Source organism: Dermacentor albipictus, chromosome 9 (genome assembly GCF_038994185.2).
Source record: "Dermacentor albipictus isolate Rhodes 1998 colony chromosome 9, USDA_Dalb.pri_finalv2, whole genome shotgun sequence".
Classification (NCBI taxonomy): domain Eukaryota; kingdom Metazoa; phylum Arthropoda; class Arachnida; order Ixodida; family Ixodidae; genus Dermacentor; species Dermacentor albipictus.
Genome location: NC_091829.1, coordinates 133,330,529 through 133,353,878, shown reverse-complemented (window position 1 = coordinate 133,353,878; position 23,350 = coordinate 133,330,529). Strand labels below are relative to the sequence as shown.

Below are 23,350 nucleotides of genomic sequence, written 5' to 3'. Positions count from 1 at the left end.
AGCATCGGCATGTATCTTGCATTAACCTATGCACCATGTGCTATGGACCATTTTACTTTTCTTGATGTTCTTAGACTTCAATGCTTGCAGAGCAGAGTGGCTTCTCTCTTGAACGCATGCTTTCTCATTTTCCATATTTCTACTCTCGTTGATGATTGCTCTTCTTCCTCGATAGCCTGTGTCCTTGCGCAAGCTACTCTGGAGTGATTGATTGCAGAATCTGGTTTTGCTGTCCCACTTGGTTGTGGTAACCGCGTTACGTTTCTCGGATGTGGGGGCCTGGTCAGTTGCATTGATAAGCGGTCCCTCGAGGTAAGCATTTCCTCCTGCAGACCGCGAAGCGTCATAGACTCCCAGTATCATCATCATCAGCAGCAGCCTGGTTACGCCCACTGCAGGGCAAAGGCCTCTCCCATATTTCTCCAACAACCCCGGTCATGTACTAATTGTGGCCATGCCGTCCCTGCAAACTTCTTAATCTCATCCGCACACCTTACTTTCTGCCGCCCCCTCCTACGCTTCCCTTCCCTTGGAATCCAGTCCGTAACCCTTAATGACCATCGGTTATCTTCCCTCCTCATTACATGTCCTGCCCATGCCCATTTCTTTTTCTTGATTTCAACTAAGATGTCATTACCTCGCGTTTGTTCCCTCACCCAATCTGCTCTTTTCTTATCCCTTAACGTTACACCTATCATTCTTCTTTCCATAGCTCGTTGCGTCGTCCTCAATTTGAGTAGAACCCTTTTCGTAAGCCTCCAGGTTTCTGCCCCGTAGGTGAGTACTGGTAAGACACAGCTATTATACACTTTCCTCTTGAGGGATAATGACAACCTGCTGTTCATGATCTGAGAATGCCTGCCAAATGCACCCCAGCCCATTCTAATTCTTCTGATTATTTCCGTCTCATGATCCGGTTCCGCAGTCACTACCTGCCCTAAGTAGATGTATTCCCTTACGACTTCCAGTGCCTCTCTGCCTATTGTAAATTGCTGTTCTCTTCCGAGACTGTTGAACATTACTTTAGTTTTCTGCAGATTAATTTTTAGGCCCACTCTCCTGCTTTGCCTCTCGAGATCAGTGAGCATGCATTGCAGTTGGTCCGCTGAGTTACTAAGCAAGGCAATATCATCAGCGAATCGCAAGTTACTTAGGTATTCTCCATTAACTATTATCCCCATTTATTCCCAATCCAGGTCTCTGAATACCTCCTGTAAACACGCTGTGAATAGCATTGGAGAGATCGTATCTCCCTGCCTGACGCCTTTCTTTATTGGGATTTTGTTGCTTTCCTTATGGAGGACTATGGTGGCTGTGGAGCCGCTATAGATATCTTTCAGTATTTTTACATATGGCTCATCTACACCCTGGTTCCGTAATGCCTCCATGACTGCTAAGGTTTCGACAGAATCAAATGCTTTCTCGTAATCAATGAAAGCTATATATAAGGGTTGGTTATATTCCGCACATTTCTCTATAACCTGATTGATAGTGTGAATATTATCTATTGTTGAGTAGCCTTTACGGAATCCTGCCTGGTCCTTTGGTTGACAGAAGTCTAAGGTGTTCCTGATTCTATTAGCGATTACCTTAGTAAATACTTTGTAGGCAACAGACAGCAAGCTGATCGGTCTATAATGTTTCAAGTCTTTGGCGTCCCCTTTCTTATGGATTAGGATTATGTTAGCGTTTTTCCAAGATTCCGGTACGCTCGACGTTATGAGGCATTGCGTATACAGGGTGGCCAGTTTCTCTAGAACAATCTGTCCACCATACTTCAACAAATCTGCTGTTACCTGATCCTCCCCAGCTGCCTTCCCCCTTTGCATGTCTCCCAAGGCTTTCTTTACTTCTTCCGGCGTTACCTGTGGGATTTCAAATCCCTCTAGACTATATTATCTTACATTATCGTCGTGGGTGCCACTGGTACTGTATAAATCTCTATAGAACTCCTCAGCTACTTGAACTATCTCATCCGTATTAGTAATGATACTGACGGCTTTGTCTCTTAAGGCATACATCTGATTCTTGCCAATTCCTAGTTTCTTTTTCACTGTTTTTAGGCTTCCTCCGTTCCTGAGAGCATGTTCAATTCTATCCACATTATACTTCCTTATGTCAGCTGTCTTACGCTTGTTGATTAACTTCGAAAGTTCAGCCAGTTCTATTCTAGCTGTAGGGTTTGAGGCTTTCATACATTGGCGTTTCTTGATCAGATCTTTCGTCTCCTGCGATAGTTTACTGGTATCCTGCCTAACGGAGTTACCACCGACTTCCATTGCACACTCCTTAATGATGCCCACAAGATTGTCGTTCATTGCTTCAACACTACGGTCCTCTTTTTGAGATAAAGCCGAATACCTGTTCTGTAGCTTGATCTGGAATTCCTCTATTTTCCCTCTTACCGCTAACTCATTGATCGTCTTCTTATGTACCAGTTTCTTCCGTTCCCTTCTCAGGTCGAGGCTAATTCGAGTTCTTACCGTCCTGTGGTCACTGCAGCACACCTTGCCGAGCACGTCCACATCTTGTATGATGCCAGGGTTAGCGCAGAGTATGAAGTCTATTTCATTTGTAGTCTCGCCGTTCGGGCTCCTCCACGTCCACTTCCGGCTATCCCGCTTGCGGAAGAACGTATTCATTATCCTCATATTATTCTGTTCCGCAAACTCTACTAATAACTCTCCCCTGATATTCCTAGTGCCTATGCCATATTCCCCCACTTCCTTGTCTCCAGCCTGCTTCTTGCCTACCTTGGCATTAACTCCCAGTATACACACACCGTAACTGATACTCCCCGTTTGTTCTGGCCTGCTGCAGCCTTTGGGCAAATTGTGCTTGTGGCCTACCTCGGCCATCCTTTGCTCAAAACGGAGACCAGCATACGTGCTTATATGGTTCGAAGTCTATGAAGTTGATGGCCGTATGGGTGGAAAGGCCTGCAAAAATGGCTGCCGAAGCTGATGCCCACAAAAGCGACTTGTCCACATTGAGACAAAGTGGGACACAAAGTGTGAGCCACACATTAGCGGCCCTCGAAAGAAAATAAATGTGCAGGTTGGAAAGTAGTTAACGCTAAAATGCTGGGTAGTCCATGTCGCTGTGTTGGTTGCGGCAGCAGATGCCTGCGCCACCTGATTGCTTCGCAGTGGAAGTTGCTCATCTTCAACGGCAACTGTTGGTTCAAACAGGAGCGAGGCTCTGTCCAATCTGTTTGTACCGCTGGTTGTCGCTCGTTACCAGACCACCACATGCGACAAAGGCAAGCATTATGCCTGTAAGATGGTTCACAGCCAATGTATAATGTATTGTCTGAACCTCATGCGGTGACTGATTGCTGTTTAATTTTGCTGTTATGTCACTTGCTTACGGTCGCAGTGTTATGTTTTTCGAATATTGCAGCCTGGTCACTTGCACTGGGAAGCAGTCTCTCGAAGTAAGCATTTGCTCATGCAGTCTGCACAGAGACACAGACTACCAATTTACGCACACCGTGATTCGTGCTCCCCGTTCACCCTTTCCTGCTGCAGCCATGGGCAAATTGTGCCTCTGCCTTTCTCGGCTGCGATTAGGCATGAACGGAGACCAGTAAACGTGCTTACATGGCCGGACGTGTATGAAGTTGGGTGGAAAGGCCCGCAAAAGTGGCTGATGAAGGTGATGCCCACGAAAGTGACTTGTCCTTATTGAGACAATGTGGGACACCAAGTGTGAGGCACACATTAGCAGCCTCCGATAGAAAAGAAACGTGCAGGTAGGAAAGGAGTCAATGCTGAAATGATGGATAGTCCATGTCGCTGTGTAGGCTGCGGCAGCAGATACCTGCGTCACCCGATTGCTTCGCAATGCAATTGGGGCATTTTTAACGGCTACTGTCGCTGCAAACAGGCGGCACACTCTGTCCAATCTGCTTCCGCTGCTGGTTGTCGCTAGTTCACCTGACCACCACGTGCGACGACAGCGGTGAGCCGTTTACGAGCTCGCGTCAATGATTCCAGCGTATCTCGATATGCAAGTTTTATTTCTGCTTTTGCACGGGAATGTACACTCCTTTCTTTCTGCCAATTAAGTCGCACGTTTTGTTCGCTCACTTGTGGCTTGTTTGTATGGGCGTCAGTAGAGGCTCTTGGCAATTAGAACGCACCAGCTACGCGGCAGCGAAGGCACTGAGGCATGCCGCAGAGCCGGCAGGGCAAGCACGGCGCGTACCAGTACAGTGTACGTACCAGCGTACGCGATCGGCGAAAAACGCCCATATTAGATTTTACTCTTAAAAAAAGTGCACTGCCACTTCCGGATTCAGCTACGTCATCTGGCGTACACCTAAGTAAGTTCCATGCGCTACCGCTGCTTATTTTTGAACCACTGCGGAAGGTACAATTTGCCTTCTCTAAGTTGGTTCTTTATTCTATGGTTGGACCCCGTTCGACCACTTACCCTCGCCCGCTTTCACTCGCACATATAGCATACGACGCGCAGCTACGATTTTATCGCCCTTGGACTTAGCGGAGCCTCACGCCGACAGCAGAAATGTGCGTGAACTGTCCTTATAATTTCTATGGCCATAAATGTAATCCGGAGTGCCCCACTGCGGTGACTCTTATAGCCCGTGTGGTAACTGCTTCTGGATGCCGAACCTCATAATTTATTTTATTCAAACCATACTTCGCTGCACCAAATCTGCAAAAATCTACGCACTAGTTTACAGCCTAAATCTCCAAAATACCTCCGCCCTTGTTCAAAACCGCTAAAAGTACAGAACGTAGAATAATATTCCGAGCACTTCGTGTTTTATAACGATAGCTAATTTTCCCATACAGCTCTGCTTGCACTTCCCAGAATGGTATTAGAAGCGTACATGAAACCTGAAATCAGCGGCAGCGATATCCTCAAACAACCTTCCTGTTTACACCACGCTCTTTGCGTGCGTACGAAGACGCGCGCAAGAGCATCGTTCTGCTGACAGCAGCTTCAATTTTGCGCTATGATGCGGAGAAGTAGTGAACTACACTCACTCGACACCCCTGCTCATTCAGCCACCATACCGCCAAATAGACGACCGTTCTTAGATGCAGAGCTGATGCCAAAAGGGACGACAGGAAGCCCGTTGACCCAGTGGGCATAGTTGGCGATGAGGGCAGCTTTGTGCTGACGATGCAGCCGCTCCACCATACCATTGGTGTATGCGCCGTCGTGTGGACGTGGGTTTCTTGAGGATGTGGAAGGGGATTTGCCAGCCCGTGGAACAGGTCGCATTCGAATTGATGTCCACGGTCGTTAGTGACAACGCTTGGATATCCCAAACGGGAAATTCAACCGCTGACAAATGTTGATGCTACGGTAGCAGCAATCATGTCTTCAAGCGGGAACGCTTCCGACCAGCTCACGTACTGGTCCACAAACGTGATGACGCATCAAGCCCTACTGTACTGAGGAAGAGGACCAATGATGTGGATGTGCACGTGGTCCAAACGCGCATCCGGTAGGCGAGAAACTTGTATCGGTGACTTTGTGTGTCGGGAAATTTTCACCCGCTGGCACTGGAGGCAGTCACGTGCCCACCGACGGACGCCAGAGTTAATGTTGGACCACCGAAGCACGAGGTTACGAGGCGCTGTGCAGCACGAACACCGGGGCGGCTGGCGGTGTGCTATACGTCTCAAAGTTATGACGGAAAACTGGGTGTGTGCACTTAGCACATTCAGGGTTAAAGGCGCCCAAATGACGACACACCTTCTGTCGTCACCTTCTGTGTGTATCTTTCTTCTGTATATCGTCGCCTATGCGCTTTTCACCTCCGAACACTTCAAAGGTTCGTCGACTAGCACGAATCGTCGGTCGACACAACCGGCCAGTCGGCACAACCCATACCATAGGCGTCAAGTTTTAATTTTTTCGGGGGCTGGGCTCGACCTGCTTTCCGAACCCCATATATATATATATATATATATATATATATATATATATATATATATATATATATATATATATATATATATATATATATATATATATATATATTGACGCGCATATTCTGCTTAGAAGACAGCGACGATGGGGGCGCTAACGGACTCCATCTAGTGGGTGGCTGAGATTTTGGGAGAGGACGAAGACGTGCCTCGGTTCCGTTGGTTTTTGAACAGGTTGTCCTGTTGTTCTTAAACGTCTCCCTGTCTTCTGTCTGCGTTGTACCGCGACACTGGTGGAGGTGCCGGGTACTAAGTTCGCCTGATGCTCCGGAGTCCTTCTGGGAGTCGTTCATCTAGCCCGGAGGCATTGTCACCAGTTACGACACCCGTGCATCGCTTTATTCGCCGACTGCTAGGCCTTGCCCCGGAGTTTTCCCCTCTTCAACCACCTCTTCCGGCATCAGCACACATATCGTAATGGGCGAAACCAGCTCACCGCAAGCACCCCAAAGCAGCCGGTTTCCCAGTCAACAACAGGTAACCGTTCTGCATCCACGGGTTCCCAATCGCTATCGCGGTGCAGTCTTCGAAGACATTGAAGACTGGCTTGACAAGTATGAACGCGTCGCACAGATTAACCAGTGGACTGAGCAGCAAAAGCTTTCCCACGTCTATTTCGTCCTTGACGACAGTGGCCGTACTTGGTACGAGAACCGTGAAGCTAGCCTGACGACGTGGAATGACTTTCGGCAGAAGATCACGGATACTTTTGCAAGTGCCGACCGACGCGACCGCGCCCAGTAGATGATGGAGCTACGGGTACAACAACCTAATGAGTCGGTCACAATGTTCGCCGAGGACATGGCCCGCCTCTTTCGTAGAGCCGACCCGAACATGACCGAATATAGGAAGTTGCACTACCTCATGCGAGGTGTAAAAGAGCAGTTGTCCGCGGGGCTGGTGCGGAATCCACCAGTCACCGTCGCTGACTTTATCAAAGAGGCTACGGCTATTCAGCGGGCCCTTCATCAACGGTGCAGGCAGTACCATCGACTGTCCACCAGCAATGCAGTCAATGCCGCCGCAGGGACTCCCGAGTATCAGAATTCCTTGCGTGAATTGATCAGAGAGCTTGTCAGAGAGGAAGTGCAAAAGATTCTGACACCGACGTTGGATAGACCTGTAGCATCAATCGCCGAAGTGGTGCGCGACGAAATCAGGCAGGCGTTTCCGGCAGCCAATTTTCAAGATCACCAGCGTCCATGACCTACGCTGCCGCTGTCCCATAACCACCACCCGTCACAACCACACTGCCGTACCACCAGCCTCCAACAGCAGCTCCTTGGTCGCCGCCGCAAGAGGATGCTTCGAGGCGCGCACCCGTTATGCCTCTGCAGTAACACCAGCAGCCATCGTTCGCCGCCCCTTGGTCAAGGCCACAAAACGATGCTACGGGACGGCCGCAATTTCTGAAAACCTACGTACGGCACACCGTTGATAGGCGACCACTTTGCTTTCACTGCGGAGGCGCCGGCCATATTTCGCGTAATTGACGGCATCGCGACACGTCATTTCGACTTCATCATCCGTGGTCCTATGGTCGACGTGCAAATGACGATTCCATGCTACGCCGCGACGACGCTACTTTTCGGCAACCTCCAATAGCGCACCCGAGTGACGAATCCGTGCCCAACAATAGGTGCGATTTCGGCCGTCGGTCGCGTTCTCCAACCCCTCCACGTCAGATGGCTTCACCTGCTGGACGTACTTTTGTTGACCTCCGAGGACGAAGGTCCCCCAGCCCACGCCGGGGAAACTGAAGGCGGCGACCTCTGGGGGTAAGGTTGCAGGCCCACCGCAAGACAATAAAAAGCCCCCAACACTCTCGCTGCAGAACGCTCTGAAGCCGATAAACACCGAAGAAATTGTGAGTGCCGACACTGCTGTTTTGGTGGACGGACAGCCAGTGACAGCGTTAATCGACACTGGTGCCGAGTTCTCGATAATGAGTCAGGAACTCGTCCTCCGCCTGAAGAAAGTAAAGACGCCATGGAGGGGACCTCACATAAGGACGGCAGGCGGTCAATTACTGATGCCTACTGGAAGATGTACGTCTAGAATTGATATCGGGGATTCTTCTTTCGTGGCCGCTTTCATCGTTCTGCTGTATGCTGTAAAGATTTGATTATTGGAATGGATTTTCTGAAAGAAAATGACACCGTAAATAACATCCCGGATCGCATGGTGACGTTTTATAAGATTCCTGGTTTAGTCTATTGCTTATCGCCGCAACACCACTCCTTTCGTCTAACAGAAGACGACGTTGTCATTCCACCTCGATCATGTACCCTTGTTTCGGTAGCATGTGACGTACCGTTTCATTGCGAAGGTATTGCCGACCAAATAACCACATTGTTGTTCACTCATGGTATCTCGATCACACGAGGAATCGTGAATGTCACCGACGGCCGCACGGACCTGTTGCTAACAAATTTTAGCACAGAGCAACGGCTGCTTCCAAACGGCACGGCTGTGGTTTATTTTGACGGTGTTGCGGATGTCCGCGGCTGCTGTTCACTACTCGAAGAAGCACCTACGCAAGACCCAGCTCCTGTACTTGACGTCAGCACTACATTGTCGCCACACGATCGAGAACGGATTCTTACGGTACTGGCCGAATTTAGCGACTGCTTTTCGTCGACGTCCAGCGTCGGTCGGACGCCTCTAACAAAGCACCGAATAATTACAGAAGATACAGCAAGACCAACTAACCAAAATTCTTATCGTGTTGCTCCCAGAGAACGTGAAGCCATACAAAATCAAGTGACAAAAATGCTTAAAGACGACATGATCCAACCATCAATGAGTCCCCGGGCATCTCCTGTAGTTCTAGTCAAGAAAAAGGACGGCAGCTTGCGTTTCTGTCTGGACTACCGAAAACTAAATCAGGTGACAAAGAAAGACGTGTACCCTCTTCCCCGCATAGACGATTCACTCGACAGGCTTCGACACGCACGTTACTTCTCTTTAATGGATATAAAAAGCGGATATTGGCAAATCGAGGTAGACCCGAGACACCATGAAATAACTGCTTTCGTGACGCCAGATGGCCTATACAAATTTAAAGTCTTGCCTTTCGGCTTGTGTTCTGCCCCTGCTACGTTCCAACGCCTCATGGATACTGTGCTTTCTGGTCTGAAGGGGAAAACCCGCTTAGTGCATCTCCACGACGTGGAGATGCTCGTGCTCTACGTAACGTTTGAAGAACACCTCAAACTGCTTGAAGCGGTTCTGCAGTCCATCCGGTCAGCCGGCCTTACCCTGAAACCGGAGAAGTGCCACTTTGGCTTTGCGGAACTACAGTTTCTTGGTCACGACGTCAGCCTCGCAGGTGTCCGCCCGGATACCGAAAAAATTGCCGCGGTCACACAGTTTCCCGTGTCATCCAACAAAAAGGCTGCCACGCGCTTCCTCGGCCTTTACCGGCGGTTTATTGCAGACTTCGCTCATATTGCGTCGCCGTTAGCTCCCCTGACGAGAGACGACGTTGCTTTTGTATGGGGCGACGAAGAGCAAGGTGCATTCAACGACTTGCGGGAACGTATCCAGACACCTCCAGTGTTTTCTCACTTTGATGAGACTGCTCCTACATTGCTCCACACTGATGCAAGCAATGTTGGCTTGGGAGTTGTTCTTGTACAACAGCAGGAGGACACAGAAAGAGTACTTGCCTATGCTAATAGAACACTCTCACGCACAGAGGCTAATAACTCCACGACTGAGAAAGAATGCCTCGCCGTAGTGAGGGCGGTTATGAAATTTCGCCCATATTTTTATGGCTGCCACTTCACAGTTATAAGCGACCACCATTCACTGTGTTGGTTGACAAACCTTAAAGATCCTTCGGGACGACTGGCACTTTGGAGCCTACGGTTCAAGAGTTTGACATGACTGTCAAGTAAAAGTCGGGGAAATGACATACGGATGCTGACTGCCTGTCTCGATCGCCGATGGAGTCGTCTGCTCAACCCGAAGAAGAGTCGGCATTTCTTTGTGTTCTGGACACATCGCGCAACAACAAAGGGACGACCCTGAGTTGCTTGAACTCATCAATTACTTAGAGGGCAGATCTGCGAAACCGCCTACAGTTTTCGCAAGAGTACTGTTGTCATTTTGTTTGCGGGCAAAAGTACTTCACAAACGAAACTTTTCTTCGACCGGGTCCCCCTATCTGCTCGTCATTCCTGTCGCTCTTCGTATGGAAGTACTTGAAGCCTGTCACAACGAGGTGACTTATGGTCACTCAGGCTACACGAGAACGCTGGCCAGAGTTCAGCCGAGACTTACCACCACCGTGAAACATCACGTTCGCACTTGCCTCGACTGCCAGAGGTGCAAGTCACCTCCGTCGAAACCAGCCGGCCCCCTACAACCCGTCCAGGTTCCTCGAAGGCCATTTGACCAAATCGGAATGGATATATTGGGCCCACTTCCTACTTCTACTGCCGGTTATCGCTTCGTTATAGTAGCGACCGACTATCTTACACGTTACGCTGAAACAAAGGCAATCCAGCGAAGCACAGCGGAAGAGGTGGCGCGCTTTTTCGTTGAGTACATTGCGTTGCGACACGGAGCACCAACCGTCGTAATAACAGACCGAGGAACCGCATTCACGGCTGCGCTTTTAGATCACATCTTGCTGCTAAGTGGAACGGCACATCGGAAATCAACCGCCTACCATCCACAAACCAACGAATTAACAGAACGCCTAAACAAAACAATTCAAGACATGCTCTCCATGTACGTGGATGTTGAACATAAAAATTGGGACGGCATCCTACCGTATATCACCTTTGCATACAACACGGCGAAACAATAGACAACGCGCACGGCTCCGTTCACCCTTGTTCACGGAGGAGATGTAAGAACAATGCTGGATGCAATGATTCCACACGACTTTGATGACACTGATACGGACGCCGACGTGTTTACGCAACGCGCAGAAGAGGCTCGGCAGCTCGCACGCTTGCGGATCTGCCAGCAGCAAGACTACTATTCAGGACGCTATGATCTTAACCATCGAATGGTCATCTATGGTGTCGGCGACAGATTGTGGGTTTGGACACCCATACGCCAACGAGGCCTCTCCGAGAAGCTGTTAAGACGATACTTCGGACCATATCGAGTATTGCGCCGACTCAATGATGTCACGTACGAGGTCGTCCCCGATAGTGCCAGTTGTACGCGGCGCAGCACGCATTGTCCTGAACTTGTGCACGCTGTCCGCATGAAGCCGTATGTGAGCGAATAACTATGCGAGAGACTCTTACTTCCGCGAGTGACATTTCTGGTTTAGCATCGTGGCGATGCTCGTTTAGGGAGGCACAAATGACGCGTATATTCTACTTAGAAGACAACGACGATGGGGGCAAGGCAATAACGGGCTCCGTCTAGTGGGTGGCTGAGATTTTGGGAGAGGACGAAGAAGACGTGCCTCGGTTCCGTTTGTTTTTGAACAGGTTGTCCTTTTCTTGAACGTCTCCCTGTCTCCTGTCCGCGTTGTACCGCGACAGTATATATATATATATATATATATATATATATATATATATATGTGTGTGTGTGTGTGTGTGTGTGTGTGTGTGTGTGTGTGTGTGTGTGTGTGTGTGTGTGTGTGTGTGTGTGTGTGTGTGTGTGTGTGTGTGTGTAGGTCAAAGCCATAGTGAACAGGCCCACTTGATAATGAAAGCATATCACATAAAAAAGGGGCGAAGGTTGCATCAGCGAGCCTTCGTTAAGCCTGTACAGAAAAGAATTTGAATACATTGACGCGCATATTAATTAGGGCTTTCTTGTTGATATATTCATATGACTGGGAACGGTGGCACCGAAAGAATACGGTTAAACCCTCTGCTGTTCCTTGTGCAGTTCTGCCTCCTGCGCACTGCGTACTGCCTGGAGCACAACATGGTCACGGCGGCTACGTAAGAGCTCGGCGATCTCATCTACCATCAACCTGCTGATCAGCTTCTGCTGCCTCCCATCAGACCACCTCATCATACGACAGCAAGCACAGAGGGTGCCACGCAGCTTCTGCATGTGGCGACACCGTGCGGATCCAGTATAAAGGGCGACCCATTGGAATACGCAACCACTGGGCACGGTGGCACCGAAAGAATGCGGTTAAACTCTCTGCTGTTCTTTGTGCAGGTGAGAGAGGATTACGGCAAGTGTCACCGTTCAAGCGATCCGTTTCTACTAGTGCTGCAGTGCCCATAGCTGTGTTGCTTGCTTGATGTTTTTTGCCTCCGGAAGTTACTGCTTTTAGGAGGGGACATTGAAACTAACCCCGGGCCCGAAGTTTCTCAAATCTTGAAACAACTTAAGGAAATCGCAGCTGATATTAAGGATATCAGATAAAACCGCCTGGTAGAAATTGAAAAAAAGGTGGACGCTTTATCAAAACTTGATGACAAGGTCACTTTATGCCAAAATCGGCTTTCAATAATAACGAAGCTGTTCTGACCCTTGAAAAGAAAATAGACGAATTGGAGAACCACAGTAGAAGACCTAATTTGATTATTTGTGGCCTAACAGAACCAGAGAGTGAAAACGGCGAACCATTGGCAACAGCCGTAAATAAAGGTATCTTCCAAGAACTTCTCAAACTGAACCCGATAGCTATTGAACGAATACATACGTTAGGTCGTCCGTCCACATAATAAGAAACGACCTGTCATCCTGAGATTGTTCGATACAAGAGACAAAGCGTTGATTTTTAAGCAATGCCACAAGCTGAAGAACACTACTATATCAATAAGTGAAGACTATTGGCGAAAAGTTGGAGAAGTTAGAAGGAAGCTGTGGGCAAGTGCGAAATAAAACTGCGAGAAGGGTGATAATGTTTCCTTAGCTTTTGACAAATTATACATCAATAGTACAGCATATATTTGGAGCGAGGAAACGAATGAAAGAATTCCTGTTGTAAAAAACGACGCAGAAAAACTATACCGCCCCACGACCCGTCGTCACGGGCAAACGCAGAAATAGGCACGAGAATCGCCAATGATCCAGACAATGCATCAGAACTTTCGTGTTTAGAAATCTACGAACCTGCCATCCACAGAAATTCAGTTTCAGCCAAGGATAAACGTCTGCGTATCGTGAATTTTAATGCTGGTAGCGTGGTGAACAAGATAGATTCCCTCGAAATTCACTTGCTACAACACGATCCGCACATGGCAGTCATAACGGAAACCTGGTTGCGCAGCGATATAACAAATGAACTCGTTTTTCCACCCCATTACAAAGTATTTCGTAAGTATAGACTGCGCAGAGGGGGAGGTATAGCGGTTCTAGTTAAAGATCAAATCGGAGCCACGCTTATCGGTGATACTCCTGAACTAGAGTACCTATGCGTCAGGTTATCGTGCTGGGGTCAATGCTTTGTGGTGTTCGCATTTTATAGACCACCTGATGCTACACCAGAATACTTGAATAAACTTAAAGAGCACATGTCTCTCTACCAAAATAAGAAAATTTTTCTGATCGGCGATCTTAACTTGTCTGGTATCAATTGGGAGCTCTTCCAAACAAACAATAACGCCGATGCAAATGCTAACATTATTTTGACATTATGCTAACACATGATCTTATTCAAGTGGTTAGTGAACCCACGCGTGTGCAAGGGTCATGTTCTATATTAGATGGTATTTTTTTAAACCGTACCTTTTCTGAGCATACCGTGTCAATCGAAGATGGCTTATCTGACCATTACCTTATTGCACTTTCCTTGCCCGTTGTCAAAACTGCTGTTCCAAAAATTTCTAATACCAAATCTTTTAAAGATTACGCCAGAGCGGATGACGCCGGCATAGTCGACTACATGGAAACTTGTTTTACGCGCTTTGCAGACAGTAGTAGTGATGTGTCTGCACTTTGGACCGCGTTTACTACAATGTGCAGGCATTGCATAGATACATTCATACCCACTAAAACTAAGAAAGTCAATAAAAACACGCCTTGGAGGACGCGTGGAATAATACAACTAAAGCGCAAAATCAAACGAAAAAAAAAGAAGCATCCACGCACAGTCGTTATCACGTAACTCCAAAAACTGCTGTCATGCGCCATGCGCGATTCAAAAAATTTTATTTTTCCACAACATTGCCCAACTTTATAAAAAACGCACCGGATAAGTTTGAGGGATACCTTGGCAATAGCAAAAAGACTATTACGGAAATTGCAGTTAATGGAACCATTCTTAACGACTGGAATGCCATCGCACAACATTTTAACACTTATTTTAAAAGCGTATTCTCCCGTGCACGGTCAGGACCACCTTTGAGTTCTGCAGTGTTTGAAGAGCATGAGGCGAACTTTATATCTTACCATGGCATAGTGTCTATGTTACTCAATTTAAAAACGAAAACAACCCCTGGCCCTGACAACCTCCCGAATGTGTTTCTAAGGCAATACGCCGAAACTGTTGCCAAATTCTTAGTTGTATTATTCAGAGCATCTTTGCTACGCGAAAAAGTGCCTGAAGATTGGAAGATGGCTCGAGTTGTTCCGGCCTTTAAGAAAGGCGATCGATTATTCCTCGAGAATTACCGCCGCATATCATTAACGTCATCATGCTGCAAACTTTTCGAGCACATAATCGCAACTCGCATTAATGAATTTTTCGATGAACACTCCATACTAACAAGTGCTCAACATGGCTTCAGAAAAGGTTGTTCCACTACCACACAATTAGTAACAATAATTGATTCAATTGCCAAAGCTTTGGATGCCAACGGTCAAATTGACGCAGTGTTTTTGGACTTCAGTAAAGCATTCGATAGCGTAATTCACAGAAAGCTAATTTTAAAATTAAGGAACATTAATCTTCCGGACATCATAATTACCTGGATTACAGACTATCTGGATAATCGCCAACAGTATCTTTCAGTTGACGATCGCAACTCGGGATGTCTACCAGTCACTTCAGGTGTTCCCCGGGGCAGTGTCCTGGCTCCATTGCTCTTTCTTTTATATATTAATGACGTTGTTACCGCCGTCAAACCGGGAACACAAATAAGGCTGTTTGCAGATGACTGCGTTGTATTCCGTGCTATTAAGTCCGTGGATGATCAGAAGGAACTTAACTCTAGCTTGAATAATATATTTTTGTGGTGCGAAGAATGGGGCATGGCTGCAAACATAGATAAAACTGTCTCTCTTCGCATAACGCATAAAAAGAATCCCCTCGAATATACGTATCAAATGGGATCTGTTTCGATAAAGCAAGTTGAGAGTTACAAGTACCTTGGCGTAACGTTCACTAATAAATTTTCTTGGAACCTTCACATTGACAACACATGTTCTTCCGCCTTTCGAAAGCTAACCTATCTGCGACACAAACTAAGAAATCCCCCTTCAAACGTTTAGCTACCCACACACCTAACCTGTATCCGGCCAAAACTTGAATATGCTTGCGTTGCATGGGATCCCTACACTAAAGTCAACGTTAAAAAACTTGAGAGAATACAGAGAAAATCTGTTCGTTTTATTTATTCTAAGTTCAAAAGTTCGGATTCCCCGACAGAGCTAATGTTGGCTAACGATATTCCTTCGCTTGAACAAAGAAGACAAAAACACAGGCTAGACTTTTTACATAATCTAATTATTCACAAATTGGCTTTGGATCCTTCACTATATGTAAGTCAACTCTCCACTAGGTGTACACGACACCATCGTCCGGATACACTGACACCTATCTATGCTAGGACAGACAGCTATAAGTTCTATTTCTTTCCCCGAACTATCTCTGAATGGAATTCGCTGCCCGCCCCTTACAATATGTGAGTGTGTTTTATGTGAGTGTTCATTGTCTTTTTTTTCTGTATAGAATGCGTTCTTCCTGTTGAATGAGCGGGGCAGGTCCTCGGCTCTGTGCAATGATGTGCAATGTGATGTGCAATTCTCTTGCCTTTTCTTTTACATCGTTCTGTTTTGCACCATCACTTGATTTAGGCATTGTGTTTTGATCTTTTTCACTAAATGTTTCTGTGAGCAATATACCATTGTAAAGTCTGTATATTTTATGAATGTATACGAACATATCTTGTATATGCCTTGTACTCAATGTCTGCCCATCCTGCAAGGACCACAATGTGGTCTGCAGTATACACTAAATAAAATAAATAAATAAATAAATACTCAAATCTTGTATTTTCTCCATAAACGAATCTGCGCATGTGCCTGTGTCATATGTATTTCATGTCGATGTCGAATAAACAGTTGAAAGTAGCGCCTGTCTTGTGAATGACCTTCTTTTGTGCCGTGTTCCTTGCTTGCGCTTTGAAAAATATTTATCAATTATGCACCAACTAGGACCACAGAAAGTTCTTCTAAGCCATATTTCTTTAACATCGGGGCCATTTTTTTGCGTTCAAGTTCACATCCCCGCATCGGCTTGTTTCTCACCCACATCATCGTAACTACGTGCCGCACAAGATTTTATGCCTATTGCACCCGCAACGGCATCAACCCTACTGAGTTGTCATACCTCTTCGGCAACGTATACGCCCGTCTTGGGGTCATGTCAAGCGCATCTGCAAGATTCTTTGTGCTGAGCTCTGGCGTAAAGTACGAATCTACGAGGACTGGTTACACATCACCTGCTATTCCAGTGATTCTCCTTGGATTGTTGACAAAAACTTGCAGCGCATCAGATCTTTCGCAGCTCAGATGACTGAAGCGTCAGGACAAGAGTTGCTCTTCAACATACCTCGGTCAGCTGAAAGGAAGAATAATGCCCAAGTTAACGAAAATAACGGCTTGGTCCTGCTTGGCTGAGTAACCAGACCCGAAGACATATCAGCAGTGCCAAGAAAGGACCAAATTTTGGTGTCGCGCCTCTTGTTCAAGCAATGAGCTCCTAGCAATAAGTAGGAGATCAGCAAGCAAAGCCGACGCAGAGACCACCGAATGTTGCCTTCTTCAATGTGTAGACAGCCTTGTCAAGGCTGGGTCCCAACACAGACCATGAAGAGACACTCTACTTATCGGAAAAGTCGTCTCGTACTTCAAAAAAATGCTTTGCCGTTACTGCAGGCGGACAAAGAGGGTGGATTCGTCGTCCTGTCTAACTCTGAGTTCAAATACAAGGCTCTTCAAGCAATTCACAAGTACTTCATGGCAGTCAAGGTGAAAGCTACGCACGGAAAGAAGGTTTTCGAGCACCAGTGCAAAGAACTTAACCTTACTCGTTTGGCAAGCAGCGTCAACAAACGTTCTGTAAACTCATTGCAAGTGTTTTTTTCAGCGAAAACACCCAAAGTGTTACGTTCGACCTGCGGGGGCAGGCAATCTTCGGGGAAGCGACCGTCGAACTCTGCCCGGCCCACTGCGATGACTCGCTTTGTGAAAACAATGCGCCTCGTCAACAACCCGTTGGCGCCGGCATGTCTGCTGCAGCGATTCGCTTTGTAAGGACGACAATACGCTGCGTCCCCAAGCGAACGGCATCGGGATGTCTAGACGTGGTTGGTGGACCTAGTATTGTTAGTGAATTCGCCGTCACCGTCACGGTTTGTTAGGAGCGGGGGATGTCCTGAAAGGAGGTGTTTTACGGCGCCGGCTCACGGGTCTTATGCCCCAACCACTGGCACGCTTCGGAAAGCTTCGGCACGCGCCGAAGCGTCAAAAGCGTCGGTCAGGAACACGGCGAAGCGTGACGACACGCATCGATTATGTCTACTGCCGATGCTAGAAGTTTGCCGACGCGAGGCGACGCTGCGCCGGCGTGCACCAATGCGACGCTGCGACGCGTCGCAAGCGTCAACTAATCGGAGGCTGCGAATCCTCCGGCTGCTATGCCTATGACGGCCGACCGTGCGAAGGCACCGGCACCAACGATCGTCCGAGTTCTTTGGACGCACAACGCGCGCGACAGTGTTCCTGAAAGACAGTGCTGTAATAGTAGGCCGACAACGACACGACCGACCGACCGACGACCATGCGTTGTGGCAGCGCGACGTGGATCCGAAACGACTTCGAACGACGCCGACTAATCCAACCTGCCCACTGGGTTCCGCCGGGCTCGGTACGATAGTCGGCTAAAACAGCCAACCGAATCACGATTTCCGCAACGTCTGTGCTTGTTTTGTGTGTATTTTGGTTGTGCTCAAAACAAATGGAGACATGTTTACGAGCTCCGAAGTATGGACAATCGGCACTCGCTTATCGCCGATCTTCTTTACGTTACGCGTAGGCCTATAAAGCGCGCCCATCGATTTCGTAACTGGCGAGTGAAGGAACCCAGCTGAGAAACTCTGTCGAAGGAAATTAATTTTCAGGTCCGTTTGGTGCTGCAGTGATTTAAAATATGGCACTCCTGACGTCGTGTGATGTGTGATGTGGTGAATGAACCGTGTGGAACTTCGGGTGGTCAACCGCGGCGTATTTCGTGTGCTGTCGGGTGACTCAAGTTTAACGGGCAAGTTCTGCGCTGTTTCGAGTGACAAAGATAAATTCCGAAAGCGAAAGACACTAATAGCCGAACTATGGGAAGTACTTACATTATCAGCCGTGCCGCCCGTTTCAGCTGAGACTGCGCTCTTCTATTCGGCATGTGAATCCAGTTCAGTACAAGTTCGCTGTGCTCCTTCACTCACTTCTTTCAAGTGCATCCGTCTTTTGGGTTAGTTGGAGATAAATCGCTCGTGTAGCAATCAAGAACACTGACGCACTGAAGCATACGTGACAACGCAGTCATGTTTGATTCAGTGTGTCCTTATACTTTAGCACTGCAAAAAGAAATCTGTTTGCAACGTGTACCCCGTGTGAAGTGCACAGCAGGACCTACATCATGCAAGACTTATGCATGTAGCAGCGTATGCCGTGATTGCTTCGATGCCTGCTTCAGAAGCAGCAAGTGCTGAGTCAGTGAAAGTGTAATTGATTTTTATCTCACTTTCTGTATATGGAAAGTGTAGCTGGTGTGAGTGCATTGTGTGAGTGCAGTCGCTATGCTTAAACTGTTGGAATCCCTTCAGCTTCTACTAAAATGTTTCTTGCTGCGATACTATAAATTGTATTCAGGACAAAGATCTACTCAAAACTAAGTTACTAATGCATCTGCGCAGAATTTGTTTGATCAATATGTTAACACTGTCATAACAACAGTATTCCGATGCACAGCATATGTGCTTGCAATAAATACATTCCGTAAAGGTGAACGACTGGGCCTACAATAACAAACTTTGTGAGCACTGCGAAAAGTGCTGCCATGCGTATCAGCCACAACAAAACTACCGCACGTCCAACCAAACTACTTCCATGGAGGCACCCCTATAAAGACGGTTCCGGCCCTTCCCATTCTGGGTGTAACATAACTCTTCTCTCAACTTTTCCGCATATGTCACCAGCACTGTATCTAAGCATCGGCCCATTCTTGGGTTTGTGTCTCGTGCCTCCCTTCCCTGATGACGTAAGGTTTTCCGAGCACTCATCGCTTCTATCATTCTGTCACGACTTGAGTACTGCTCATCAGTATAGTTCCCGTACCAAACTCGCGACGCTAACAAACTTAAGCTTGTTCAGCGCTGGACAACACGCAACCTCTACTGTCGTCTTTTCGGTTGTCGCAAGTCCATGCCAGCTTAGGAGGATTGCCTCAAACCCCTCAAGTAGCACACCCTGCAATACCAGCGCAACATTGCACTAGTCTATACTGCAGGGTGCTTGACGGCTCTTTGAACAGCACTAATCTTTCTTCAGTTCGTCTGAACAAGTGGTCAGCACAGCCCGAGCCCTCATCGTGCCTCTATGGCCCGACACCACAACTGCATGATTATATCTGGCATAGAGAGCTTTCTCTTCACCTCCCTTGGCCATTTGGATTCTCCTTCCTTGAAACCAGACTGAATTGGCACTCCTGTGTGTTGCGCACCCGTCGAACGTGTGCGTGTGTACCGTGCTGTTATTGAGCAAGTGTGTGTGTGTGTGTGTGTGCGCGCGTGTGTGTGTGCACGTGGAGGGGAAGGAGGTGTCGTCTGCATCCTGCAAATTCCTGCTCTAGATGGCTGGTTATCAGACGCTCTAACATACAGGCATCAGCCTTTCTTTTAGTCTAGCGTGCCAAGTTACCACTAAGATTATTATTATTATTACTATTATTATTATTATAAGAATCATCACTGCGATTGGGGGGGTTCCTCTGAACCTCAACGAGTCTGCCCACGAGGCGGCGCGTAGCTTTACCGACCGCGCTGCTCTCGGATGGGGCGACTCTCCCTGGACACAGAGACGCTCCTATCACGCACAACGAAATCACTCAATTCTTTTACTTAGAGGGAAGGGTTTTCCCGCCGCCTCACTCCAAGCTAAGCAGGCCGCAGGCGCTCGCACTCAGACTCCTGCAAACGAACTCCTACCCAAATCCGGCGTCCCTTAGCAGCATACGTCCCGAGATTTATCCGAATTGTTCTTGCGTGGCCGGTGGTGAGGTTGCTACTTTGTCTCATATGCTCTGGCAGTGCGGGTCGCTGGGCCCGAAGCTCACCTAGAAAGAGCGGGACGCGCTCCTGCGAAGTCCCGTCTTTGAGAATCAAATCCTGGCCATCCAGCGCGCCCGCGATCGGGCCGGCAGAATAGATCTGTCAGTCCCGTCGTGGGATTAGCCGGGTGCGCGTTTCATCGCGTTTTGCTGGACCAAATAAAAGTTTATTCACTCACTCACTCACTCACTACGGCCACACTGATTGTGTTGAAGCCAGCATGACAAATAATTCAAAATATTTCTGGAGCTTTGTGCGCTCTCACTCTAATAAAAAGAGTGCCAAAGATGTACGTATTCTTCATGAAAATGGTGGTGTTGTCTCGAACGCGGCTGATGCTTTTGCAGAACATTTCTGTTTGCTATATGGTGTGAAATATGCTTCAAGTAACCTTCCTTTTCAGTCTGGCACAGCGTGTACGCTATCAGTCAATGAAAACCTTGTTTTCAAGTGTATGAAACCTTGTTTTCAAGTATATGAAGTGCCTGCTGTCGAGCCCTGAAGTGGGCTCGGCAGCAGGACATCGGACACAATGGTCAACCCATTCTGCTTTGTCGTGCAGGTTCTAGCTTCCTTGCTACAAATGCAAGCACCGCGTACCTGCGCAGAAGAAGGAATTGCCATGCAGCGCCTGGTCATCGACGTATCTGCACGAGACATTGATTGCCCCGTAAACAACATCTTCCAGCCACTTAGTGTGGCTACTACGCCTACGCCGGCATCAGTGACGTCGCATCATAGGCTTCCACCAGAGGGTATAAGAAGCAGCAGCCTGGCGTTCGGAATCGGTGGGCTCGGTAGCAGCACATCGGACGCAATGGGCAACCTATTCGGCTTTGTCGTGCAGGTTCTAGCTCCCTTGCTACAAATGCAAGCACCGCGTACCTGCGCAGAAGAAGGAACTGCCATGCAGCGCCTGGTCATCGACGTATCTGCACGAGACATTGATTGCCCCGTAGACATCTTCCAGCCACTTAGTGTGGCTGCTACGCCTGCGCCGGCATCAGTGACGTCGCATCATAGGCTTCCACCAGCGGGTATAAGAAGCAGCAGCCTGGCGTTGGGAATCAGTGGGCTCGGCAGCAGCACATCGGACACAATGGGCAACCCATTCTGCTTTGTCGTGCAGGTTCTAGCTTCCTTGCTACAAATGCAAGCACCGCGTACCTGCGCAGAAGAAGGAATTGCCATGCAGCGCCTGCTCATCGACGTATCTGCACGAGACATTGATTGCCCCGTAGACAACATCTTCCAGCCACTCATTGTGGCTACTACGCCTGCGCCGGCATCAGTGACGTCGCATCATAGGCTTCCACCAGCGGGTATAAGAAGCAGCAGCCTGGCGTTCGGAATCAGTGGGCTCGGCAGCAGCACATCGGACACAATGGGCAACCCATTCTGCTTTGTCGTGCAGGTTCTAGCTTCCTTGCTACAAATGCAAGCACCGCGTACCTGCGCGGAAGAAGGAATTGCCATGCAGCGCCTGGTCATCGACGTATCTGCACGAGACATTGATTGCCCCGTAGACAACATCTTCCAGCCACTCATTGTGGGTACTACGCCTGCGCCGGCATCAGTGTCGTCGCATCATAGGCTTCCACCAGCGGGTATAAGAAGCAGCAGCCTGGCGTTCGGAATCAGTGGGCTCGGCAGCAGCACATCGGACACAATGGGCAACCCATTCTGCTTTGTCGTGCAGGTTCTAGCTTCCTTGCTACAAATGCAAGCACCGCGTACCTGCGCAGAAGAAGGAATTGCCATGCAGCGCCTGGTCATCGATGTATCTGCACGAGACATTGATTGCCCCGTAGACAACATCTTCCAGCCACTTAGTGTGGCTACTACGCCTGCGCCGGCATCAGTGACGTCGCATCATAGGCTTCCACCAGAGGGTATAAGAAGCAGCAGCCTGGCGTTCGGAATCGGTGGGCTCGGTAGCAGCACATCGGACGCAATGGGCAACCTATTCGGCTTTGTCGTGCAGGTTCTAGCTCCCTTGCTACAAATGCAAGCACCGCGTACCTGCGCAGAAGAAGGAATTGCCATGCAGCGCCTGGTCATCGACGTATCTGCACGAGACATTGATTGCCCCGTAGACATCTTCCAGCCACTTAGTGTGGCTGCTACGCCTGCGCCGGCATCAGTGACGTCGCATCATAGGCTTCCACCAGCGGGTATAAGAAGCAGCAGCCTGGCGTTGGGAATCAGTGGGCTCGGCAGCAGCACATCGGACACAATGGGCAACCCATTCTGCTTTGTCGTGCAGGTTCTAGCTTCCTTGCTACAAATGCAAGCACCGCGTACCTGCGCAGAAGAAGGAATTGCCATGCAGCGCCTGCTCATCGACGTATCTGCACGAGACATTGATTGCCCCGTAGACAACATCTTCCAGCCACTCATTGTGGCTACTACGCCTGCGCCGGCATCAGTGACGTCGCATCATAGGCTTCCACCAGCGGGTATAAGAAGCAGCAGCCTGGCGTTCGGAATCAGTGGGCTCGGTAGCAGCACATCGGACAGAATGGGCAACCCATTCTGCTTTGTCGTGCAGGTTCTAGCTTCCTTGCTACAAATGCAAGCACCGCGTACCTGCGCAGAAGAAGGAATTGCCATGCAGCGCCTGGTCATCGACGTATCTGCACGAGACATTGATTGCCCCGTAGACAACATCTTCCAGCCACTCATTGTGGCTACTACGCCTGCGCCGGCATCAGTGTCGTCGCATCATAGGCTTCCACCAGCGGGTATAAGAATCAGCAGCCTGGCGTTCGGAATCAGTGGGCTTGGCAGCAGCACATCGGACACAATGGTCAACCCATTCTGCTTTCTCGTGCAGGTTAATGCATACTTACATATCAAATGTTATCGCAGTGATGACCGTTTCCTACTGCTGCT

The 23,350-nt window shown here is 48.5% G+C and overlaps 1 protein-coding gene and 1 long non-coding RNA gene across 3 annotated transcripts in view; one reads left to right on the top strand and one right to left on the bottom strand.

Moving 5' to 3' along the window:
• The window catches only part of LOC135915573 (uncharacterized), a 162,421-nt gene that overhangs the window by 115,919 nt on the left and 23,152 nt on the right, over positions 1 to 23,350 (bottom strand). For both annotated transcript variants that reach the window (XR_011508224.1, XR_010568657.2), the window contains exon 4: positions 16,574 to 16,692. This is a non-coding gene — a long non-coding RNA (uncharacterized lncRNA). The remainder of the gene's footprint in view (positions 1 to 16,573; positions 16,693 to 23,350) is intronic.
• Positions 20,988 to 23,107, top strand: LOC139049803 (uncharacterized). The gene is made up of 2 exons (XM_070525605.1): positions 20,988 to 22,914; positions 23,007 to 23,107. Exons 1-2 carry the CDS (start codon positions 20,988 to 20,990, stop codon positions 23,105 to 23,107), a joined length of 2,028 nt encoding a protein of 675 aa, XP_070381706.1.